The following is an 11186-nucleotide window of genomic DNA, read 5'->3' on the forward strand; positions in this document are numbered from 1 at the left end:
AAATAATTTAATCTAGGTAAGATACCCTAATTAAATTTTGATAGCAGAGAAAATTTTGGTAATTTTTCCAGATACCATCTCTCCATGGTCACCTGTTAAGACAAATTCTAGGAGAGGTCTTTCACACATAAGCATTCTTTAATTGACACAAAGCTTTAGTAACAACAAGCTAGAAATAAAAATTGCCAGTTCTCAAATATATTGTCTTTTATGGTATTCCACTTGTGATCACAAACAAAAATAATTGAAAGGCTTTTGGTTTTGATTGAAATGACCTTTTCATCTTGGGTCAATGAAACCATGTAGCATTATTCTTTAACATGTTCTACATATGCAATAATAAAGAAAAAGAAGGATTAAAGTACAAATCAAGGAAGGAACACAAAGATTAAAAGTATGAATATGTGCTTTAAATTAGGAATACCATGTATTTTGTATTCCCTGTGCATCTACATTGAAAATGTATTTCTTCCAACTTCACTGAATGGCAAGCACATACACATTTGTCAAAATATCAAACAAATTGGGGAAAAGAAAACCCAAAGGTATTTAGTTCCGAAATTCTGTAAGATAATGTAGCCTGAATAAGGTGAATCATCAGGAACCCTGTTTAATTTCTGTAGCTATAAGTTAGTAAGTGAGCAAATGAAAACTGGCACTGAATTGTGGCTTAAAGAAATGAAAATGCTCTAACCTCTTTCTAATATTTTGAAGCAAAATGCTTGTCATGCAATCTTTTAAAGTATAGGTCAAATATGAAATGGAAGCAAAGCTGACTGTTCCACATTCTAGGAATAAATTATGGCCTATTCTGTTACTATTCTGTATTTGTTTTGGGGTCTGTGCAAATCTACTCTAGTAGATACTCTTTCCCTTAGAGCTTAATATAAAATTTATTACTTCTTTCTCATTAGAGTGATTTAAATGATTACAACACTTCGAAAAGTCTCATCTGTACACAACGAAAATCAAGGTATATTGCTTCTTGGAAAACAAGAATAGAAGATATGTGACACACTTGTCATGCATTCTGTAAAAGGAATGGAGCCAGGTTAGTTGGGGTCTCAGTTTACCACAGAATTTCAGTGCACCTCTACAAATCCTCCCTCCACAACCCAGCAACAGTGACTGTGGGTGTGCATAACCTCCACTCCCACAACATTCCCCACTCCAGGACCATATCCAGAGATGACAACAAGCCCCCAAAGGTGAATCCCAGACTGTGTTATGCTCTATTGTTTGTACAGTCAGACTTTGGGTTTTAAAATTCTCAATCATCTCCCTATGATTCTCAGTAAAACTGTTATACAAAGTCAACTTAGCAGAGACTTTTCTTGTAGCATTTTTATAAAGATTGTGGTAAAACACACACACACACACACACACGAAGCTGAAAAATTTTCCCATTAATACAACAATAATTTACTAAGGAAGTTAATTAGTCCCATAGTCCATCAAAGCAGATTACAAATCAGGGTGGAAAGAAATAAAATTGTCATCAAAAATCTGAGTCTAAACATTCGTCTGTTTTGGTGATCAAAGTTTAGGATAGGAATTTATGCATTACTCAATCAAAAATTATATGTCATGCAATCAATGTACTTACCCCTGCAAAGCTTTCTCCCCAAACCAATCTCCTTTTCCCAAAGTTCTCAGAAAGACTGGATCTTCACTTGGGGAGTCCTCACGAGTCACGTTTACCTATGAAGAAAAGCAATGAAAACCTACATAGACAGCAAAGACTGAATGAGCAAATGAACACTGAGGTGAATTCCGGTTTTGTTTAAAAATAAATTACTTTATGAAGAAGTTTATCATTACTGGGTCCTCCCTGGTGGCACAATGGGTTAAAGTGCAGCACTGCAAAACTAGCCACAGCCACTTGAGCACGAGTTCAATTCCCGGTCAAGGACCCACATGGTGCAGCAGATTTCTCCTGTCTCCCCTGTGGTTCCCCTCAGTGATGTACTTGGTCAATCTAACTGTTCTATTCCCTGCTCTATCTCTCATGAGTCCTCGCACTGTCTCTGCACTTCTGGCCTGTAACCTACTTCTGTATGCATAAAAAAAAAATCTTTTTTTTAAAAGTTTATCAGTACTACTTAAAGGGTCAAAAAATCACAAAGTCCCTTGAAAACCAGAAAATAATTTCAATCATCTTGTCACACTTTCAAATTGTTTATAAGAAACAATAAGAAAATTTGAATTCCACTCAACCCTCATTCCTGTTCCCATTTTTCTACCTCCTAAGAGGGAACCATGATGACTTTAGTGAGCATTCCTCTAATCTCTTTACTTGTTCATATGTCTGTAATTTTCAATAGCAAGAACCATAATAGAGAATTATCATTCAGCATCTTTTTTTCTCTATCACTATATCTTTATTTCTCTAGCACTATCTCAGTTATTTATCACATACTACTAAATATCAATCCAGTTCATTTAATTTAATGATTTAGTATCTTCTCCACTCAATAAATGTACTCATTCATCTCCATAAAAATGGACGTTTACTATTTCAAAAACTTCTTTTGCTGCAATGAACACATATTCTTATACACACCCCACTATGACATGTCCATAAGAAGTCATATTTTCATAAAGATTTCCTACAGTTTCTATGATGATAGTTCTCATGATCCCCATGGTTTTGTTTTAATCAGCAGGGTTTCTTTTAATGATAAATTCATTTCATTTTAGCACGGTAAATAGTATGCTTTTCTAAGAAGTTTGGTATTGCTTCACCATTCCTTACAATTTATAACATGCACTTGAAAAGCTAGAAATTGTTAGGAGAAAAAAAAAATTCCATTACTATCAAGACATATCAGCCTATATATGACTTGTGACTGGGAAGACAGTCCACAGAAAGAAAGTACTAATTAATGTTTTTTGTTGCTTGAATGAAGACATAAATGCAGTAAATTGTACTTTTGTGTTAATTCACTTCCCCCTCAAGCTCTGCTAATATTCATGATATTGTCTATGTGACATTCAGAAAGGTTAAATAGTAAAAGCTCACATACCTGGAAAATGTAATAAAGTAGAAAACTTATTTCTTGCAACAATACCAGACACTTAAAAGACATTTAAAAATACTATGCTTCAAGTTTATGAATTCAGTAGTTGGATGTCAAAGAACTGAATTTTTATAAATGCTAAGAATGTGCAAGGTGGAGTGAATTCAATTATTCTCTACTGATCCATTTGATTATGCCTTCACACAGTGTTTCATAACCATTGAAATGCAGTTTTTAAGCACACTTACCAGTACACTGTATCATACAGATGCTCATTTGCATGATGATAAAGCTTTTACAGATATGAATGGCAATGCACCAACCCAGTAATTCCCAACTCCAGTGTCTAGGAATTGGGGAGACAGGCTAGTACCTTATTTAAAATAAAGGTACTACACTCTTTATTTCTGGTATTCTGATTTAGTGGGTCTTAGAATCCAAATTGCAAAAAATTGTTTTACAATTTTTAAATGCAAATACACAAGAGTCCAATCTTTGATACACTGTTCTATTTCTGAATCTTTAACAAACTGACATATTGCTCTATTTCTGAAACTCAGGTTTTTCATCTACAGGATGATACAACTCAAAAATCAAAAAAAGTATTTGTCAGGACACAAAGAAAGTTATAATATTCTCTAAGATCACTAATTCAGACAGCTATAATGATAGTTTATATATGCTTGTACTTGCCATTTGGTTAACAAAAATAAAGGTAGTATTCAAAATGGTAGATTCATTTACTCAAGTGGATTTTGAAGTGTTCTTTAACAGGATTTTACTGAAATGCAGTAACAGAAACAAAAAGTAGGCCACCTAAAAGAATAAAACATGATCTGCTTAAAAGAAAAATGTGAAGAATAATCTATTTGGATAATCCATATGTGTGAAAAACTGTTGAAAGAACAAGAATTCACGCTTTTCTTTCCAGTAATAGTTTCCACAGATACTTGTACATGATCAACCATTCTTAACTTGTACACACCAGTCTTGAACATCTGTGTTTTTAATTGTGAAAAAAACTGCAGGGTACAGAAAATTAAATAGAGATAATTTCTCTAAACTTGGTCTGTACACTTACTCTTTTCACATAAACCAAAAAGAAATTTATGGTCCACAATGATGTTGAAATGAACTCGTTATGGAATCCTTAAGTTTAACAGTATATTTCCATGTGTATTATCTCATCACATTGTCTCAAAATGGGACATTGACCTCACAGGAGGGGGTGTGTCTGAATTAGCTGAGAAAAATCTATGAAAAATGTCCTCTCAATATTAAGTTTTCCACAACAGTCGGTTACCTTTTCCATATTCTCCCTCCTCTCATCTCCTATAGATTGTAAATAATTATCCTGCTTCATAAAATTGCTAATTATTGATATATATGCTATCCAAGTCATGAATTGCTTTTGTTTTTAGCAGAGAAAATGTGTATACGTTAATGTTCTTTTTACTTATCTACATATCTACTTATCTAATACATATATACACTCTTGAAATTTAAAATAATGCTTTTTCAAAACTACATGAAATTTTAGGAATTAACCATCAAAATGGAAAATGGATATTTAAATGGGACACATGCAATTGATTTTTACTACATCTTCAATAAATAACATCAATATACTTGACCGACATATTGAACCAAAAACAATTCAGAAACAAAATGTTTTTGTACAGATTTATGGGTTTTATAAACAAAGCAATGTTTACTGTAAGATCTTGGACTTTGTAAATTTGTGGGGTACATTCAGTCAAGCATAAGGGTTAGTCAAGTAAGCAAAACTACCTATATGATAGACTGTAAATCTGAGGAGTGCCAATCTGAAAAGTCAAACTTTCCTGTTACTCCAAAAGCAAAATAGCTCCTAATACAGAGAGAGGACAAATTTTTAGGATCAGTTTCTGATGGTTTGGGTCAAATCCAAGGAAAGAATGCTTTTTCTGGGCTTGTTATTTGCCTACATTCTCCGAATCATTCATTTTAGTGTGGGTAAGACCTATATGGCTCCTGTGTGTCTGATCTGACAAGTAAACCTTTTGCTTAACACAGTAGTAAATTAGGATATTTCTAACATGCAACCACCCCTTTTTTCAAATCTTCATGATTCTTTCCCTCCCTTCTTTGTAACTGTAACAACATTGCTTTATAACCTTTTATAATTCTCTTTTTTATGTTTATAGTTTAATGAGCATGCTCATGCGCATGCAGACAAGCAGTTCCATGAATTAGAAAATCAAAAGGCATCGCAATTGTGGAACTGCTGAAGTTTTTCTATTAATCCTGTTCGAATTGGGTTCATATCCGCTATTGGAGAGCTAGTTCATTTTTTTGACACAACACAACTACAGGGCCAAATACAATTAAGTTTTATCAGATATATTTTTCATGCTAAACTGTGTGTTCTTTGGTGTTTTATAGTTCACTGTCATCGGGAAAATAAGTAATGTTTCTGGGCAACTGGAATGGACTGCTTTAGGTCTAGAGAACTCATTCAGCTTCTACTTGAGGCAGAACTGGCCATTTTAAACATCACTGCAAGCATTTGGCCTCAGGTTTTAGAAAAATCGTTTTGTATAGGATTAATGGGGAGAAACAAGTTTGTGAGAGTTCATTTAGTAAAGTTTTTCTTTGTGTGGATGTGCTTCACAGAATAATAAAAACTGCTGCACACTTAAACAAATAAATGATGTGCAACAAAGAGAACCATTTGCAACTCTACAGCCTCCTGCTGTGTCTCTTTGTCTCACATTGTTTTCCAAGGAAAAGCCCATTCACTGGTAGTAGTTTGCCAGGGTTTAGCCTTTTCAAGTCATTGTAATGTGTGTGAAACATTTTACATTCTCATACCTAAAACAAAGCAGTTTTAGAACACCAACCCTACAATTTATTCCCCTGTTTACCTAAACATAATCTCATTCCCCTTCATTCTACTCCTTCCCACAGGGTAAATATTGTGATTCCAGGACATTATTAGAATTTAATTAGTATATTAATCTGTCAATATGATTACATAATTAGTATAGTGAAGAATCTGAGCAGCTATATTTTCTGACCTGAAAAACTAGGTTAGGGAAAATTTTTGTCTGGCTTTAGAAAACAACTTCCAGCATGTCAAAAGAGTCCAATATATATTCTTACTTCTTTCCCAGCACTCCCATGCTGTTCCGAAATATTGCCAAGGAACATTAGTTCCTGTGGTGTAATTTCCACACTATTTCTATTTATACATATCACAAAATTCATAAAACAGCACCACTAATGCCCCTGTCTTCCGCTGAGGCTGGTTATAAACCACAGCTTCTTTTAGGTCAAGCTGGAAATCTTCAGAAATGGGGTGAGCACAAAAGTCTGCCAGAAATTCCCCTTAATGGATAAATAGATCATTCCACGAAAGCAAATAATTAGCAAATAAATCCAGATCATCAGCAGGGAAAGGCCCCTGGTAACCTCTGTATTATTTATATCCACGAAGATTTTCCAATTCTCTCTGATTTAGTTAGTGTTAATGAACAGTAAATGGCACACTCTACCAATTTTTACAGAAATTATAAAGTATTAGCATTTCTTACCCATTAACAATGGAAAACACAAGATCTAGATTTAACCACAAGTGTGGTTGTACTTGGCAATTTGAGATGACTTTTTAAATTACTTTTTATTTACTCATTTTTAAGATTTAGAAATATTAAATCCTAATTTCAAGTTTAAATCTTTAAAGGAATAATTTGTTATTTTACAATCTCAATATATACTAGATAAAAATCACTATATACATTAAAATTTTTTGAAAAAAATTCTTTATAATGGCACAAGTGAAACAGAATAATGTTTTGTATTGTTCTTGCTTTTCCTCCATTTCCATTAATTTCTTTATGAACATCTTCACTTTCTTTTTTCCTTTGGTCTTTTACTGCCCTGCCTTTCATCTATGCCTATTAAATTTTCATGATACCTTTAAGCAGTTAGTCCCTGATTTCTATTTTTATCCCAGGTTTTCTGATATCACTAAAGTATAAATAATGTTTACTTCAGCATGGCATATGCCACCGGTGTAAAACACTGCCATACACGGTTTTGATTCAAAATTAATCCAAAGAGGATTACCTAAAATGCAATCCTGGAGGATTTATGATCGTTATGTATCTTGTTTGTTGCTCTCTAAACCTCTTTTCTATTTTAATATAACTCATAAGGTAACAGAGTTAGTCATATTTTTAAGATAAAAAATATCTGAAGTGGCAATTATAAAAATAAAAACTGTCCTTTAAATTCCTGCATTTTCTTTCTTATCTACTATATTTTTTAATATCTCCAAGTTCTTTTGAATGATCAATTATGATAAAGCAAAATAAGGTCAAATCAAAATTAAAACAATAAGAAAAAAATTAAAAATTTTCATTCATAGCACTTACCCATCTCATATTACCTCCCCTCTAGTTCGCCATGTCTAACAATTTCTGAGCATTTACTTAATATTTCTTTATGAAGAAACAATAAAATATGAATATATATTCTTCCTGCTCTCAAAGTGAAACTAGTCTAAGGAGACTAAAACTAGAAAATTTTAACTTATTAGTCCACCAATAAAAAGCCCATTCATGAAAGCAATGCTCCCACTCCTACAGATCTGATGGATTTTTTTTTCCTCTAGGGACTTTTTAATTGACTTTTTAAAATTATGTAACTATGGAAATCTTTCCATTTATGTAGCTATATCAGTGACACTTAATACCATGGTTATTATAGTAACATAATATTATAACAGTCTTTAAAGTATTTTTTCTTCCTCTTACATAATTTATGGGAAATCCATCCTTAAATATTTGTCAACTAGTGGAGAAGGCAGAGGCATCCCTACAGCTCAAGGCCTGCATACATGAGCCCCCAGAGATTGCAGATAACCTCCAGATTCCCTGTCTGCATTGTTCTCGTGTTATGCGTTTACCTTTCCTTTGCTGATGATAAAGAAGGTGTCCCCTCTTGCACCTTGTCTGATGATATATTCCCCGTTTTCATAGTGTGTCTGGAAAAAAAAAAAGAAAGAAAGAAATTAAGAAAGGAATAATTTCCCAAATAGTTCAAATTCTTCAAACATCAAATCCTGAGAGATATATTTGCTGTTATGTATTTGCTGTTCTGATGTATTCTGGAGTTATGCTGAAGCTAGAATCCATCAAAACTTACGCATGAAAAATAGTCAATGAACACAGTAATTACAAAGAAATCAGTTCTTATATGCTCATTTTAAAAAAACCTTTTTGTTTTTTCTAGGTAATTATATTCATATCTTAAAGTTCAATCATTTTAACAGACTGATAAAAAATATTCTTCCATCAAGTAAGCATGATGTAACTCAGCAAAACTGTTAATTAAATGGCCTTAGTATATTATTTGTCACTCTCATTTGGTTTTAGTATTCTCACAATGATAACCTTATATTTTTTTTCTCCTGAGCTGCCAATGTGACATCTGAAGATCTTCATTTTGAAAGCAGGTTGACTTTGAGCATAGGTTAAATGGTCCTTATTAATTTTTTTTTAAAGATTTATTTGTACATACAGAACTGGGGTACAGGCCAGAGGCTCAGGGGTGGCGAGAGGCTTCACCAGAGACAGAGTGGGGAGCAGAATAGGCAGACTGATGAAGTACACTGCTGAGGGGAGCAGCGGGTGGGTCAGGAGAGGTCTGCCACACCATGTGGTCACCTCCGGGGCAGGCGGGAATTGAACTCATGCGGAAGTGGCCTTAGCTTCTCAGTGCAGTGCTTCAACCCGCTGCACCACCAGGGAGGGCCGGTCCTTATTAATGTTTAAGTCATCTCTTTATTCTCTAGCATCCTTGCTTCAATGTCACACAGAGTGTCTTGGTTTTGTGGTATAAATTCTGGCCCAACACCTGTGAGTTTATAAATTGCCAAACAAGGAGCGACGGAAAACTACAGGAGGATTATCTCAGTGAGTGTCAGTAGCTTCCAGCACCCTGTAGCTAGGTCCTGTCCCAGGGTGAGATCACTCTCACAATGAAGCCAAGTGACTTCTACAAGGAGAAGTGGGAGAAAGTATACTGCTGGGTTAGAAAGCATTACAGGAAAATGAGATCTGTGCCATCTGGACTGATCCTTCTTCTCCAGTTTAGCAAGAGAGCCATATTTAGGGAAAGAAAATTGTACTTTGCACACTCCTTATGAACCACATTTAATGGATTGCACACAAAGTCGTCAGGCCAATGCCATAATTTGCCCAACTTCAATACCATTGTTTCCTAACACTCCACTCACTCTAAAGTGTGTCTTTGTCTTTCATTAGTAGTTGACATTGGAAGAGCTACGCTTTTGTTTTCACAGCATTTCTTTGAGTTAAAGCAACAGAAACGTATCCTCACAATTTTGAAGGCCAGATTCCCAAAATCAAGATGTTGGCTGAGCTGCTGATTTCTAAAGGCTCTGTGAGAGAATGAATTCCATGATTCCCATCTTTGGGTGACTGTCAGCAATCCCTGCCAGTCCTTTGCCTTATACACACAATATTATCAAGAAAATTTCATTTTCTCAGTATCAGGTTTTGTAAGTACAAAAGTTCTCTCTAGTCCTTTCCCTCAAACTCAACCACCAGATGGTGCTTGTAGTCTGAAACTTGTCTTTCAAGACTTGTTTCCTATGTGGTTAAACACCTCTATACAGGCACATGAATAAGTATTTCTAAGTAAGAATAGGATTATAGGTGCATATTCTTCAATCGATTTATTTCATTTAATAAGATCTCTGTTCTATTTTCACATCTTGCTGAAAATATCTTTACTAAGTACAGATATGAAAAACAAAATTATAAGCCTTCTTTTGTATATTCATTCAACAAACATTGCAAATGTTTGAGATGAACATTTCTGAAATAAAGTACCTATACAAATGAATTCCACCATTCCCACATTTGCTACTGGTCCAGACAGTCACCACCTAATTGGTATTGTTGCTCCTATTTGGCCTCTTCCGTGCCTTCCCCACACAGAAGCCAGGGGACTGTGTAAACATGAAGTCAGTGTCCATCAGTCTCCTCTGTTCATACCCACACAGAGGTGCTTCTACTGCAGTACAGTAGAACTCGCTGTGTCAGCGGGGATGCTAGGCCTGCCCAATTGCTTCACTGATCTCACCGCCCCCATTTCTCCCTCATTATGTTTGTTTTGTTCACATCACTTTGAAGTTTCTTGAACAGCTTTAGGACTTTTGCACAGGCTCTTCCTTCTGTCTAAACTGTCCCTACACCCCAGATATCTCATGATGCTTTTATGACCTACTCTTTAAATGTACAGTACTCTGCACTAATGACTCTTCCTGAAGAGCCACCCACTTCCTCTCTTTTTAAAAATGTTTATTTATTTATGCATACAAAAACTGGAGTAGAGGCCAGAGGTGCGGGGGCTGGGGAGGCAGTGAAAGAATTCACCAGAAACAGAGTGGGGAGCAGATCCACTGAAGTATACTGTTGAGAGGAGCAGTGGGTGGGTCAGGAGAGGTTTGCTGCACCATGTGGCTCACTTTCTGGGCCGGAGCTTGAACTCACACGGAAGCTCTCCTGGCTGGGAATGGAACTCATGCAACTGTGGCTGCAGAGAGCTTCAAGAGTGCTTTACTTTAACCCACTGCACCATCAGGGAGAGTCCAAGGGCCACTCATTTTACACATATTTCACATACAGATTTCAGGTTTCTGTTAGAAGAAATAGCTCCCTCTAAAGATAGGGAAAATGACATAAATGGACAGAACTAGGGGATCAGGAGTGCTGGAGGTGAAAGAAAGGGTGAAGGAACAGAATTACCGGATGCAGCTGAGAGTCAGGGACACGAGACAGATAAAGCCAACATGAACTAGAACTTCAGCTTCCACTGCCAAACCACACCTTAGCATGGAGTTGCTGCAAGATAGGCATTCTCCCTCTCTTTTCTCCACCCCCTTGTTTCTTAATAAGGCTTTCATTGGCTGAATACAACTACGACTTAGGGCAGAGAGGAGACTTGTGATGCCCTCCCTCAGATAAGCTTCTGGCAGAGAGAGGGGTCCAGAAAGTGAATGCTTGGTCTGGGGAAAAGTAAAAGGCATTAGCCTCAAATATGACTTATATTAACTTAGTCACTTATTACCTATTTCCTCCACAATGTCAGCTC

At 35.6% G+C, this 11186-nt stretch overlaps 1 protein-coding gene across 3 annotated transcripts in view; it reads right to left on the reverse strand.

Annotated features, from left to right (window-relative positions):
- PRKG1 (protein kinase, cGMP-dependent, type I) overlaps nucleotides 1–11186 on the reverse strand; it is a 1208869-nt gene that overhangs the window by 208505 nt on the left and 989178 nt on the right. For all 3 annotated transcript variants that reach the window (XM_004680887.2, XM_004680888.2, XM_012723496.1), the window contains exons 6-7: nucleotides 7972–8049; nucleotides 1607–1701 (exon numbers count right to left, since the gene is read on the reverse strand). In XM_004680887.2, coding sequence (XP_004680944.1) covers nucleotides 1607–1701; nucleotides 7972–8049 — 173 coding nt within the window. The remainder of the gene's footprint in view (nucleotides 1–1606; nucleotides 1702–7971; nucleotides 8050–11186) is intronic.

This window comes from Condylura cristata, unplaced genomic scaffold, assembly GCF_000260355.1.
Source record: "Condylura cristata isolate star-nosed mole 26May11 unplaced genomic scaffold, ConCri1.0 scaffold00011, whole genome shotgun sequence".
Lineage (NCBI taxonomy): Eukaryota > Metazoa > Chordata > Mammalia > Eulipotyphla > Talpidae > Condylura > Condylura cristata.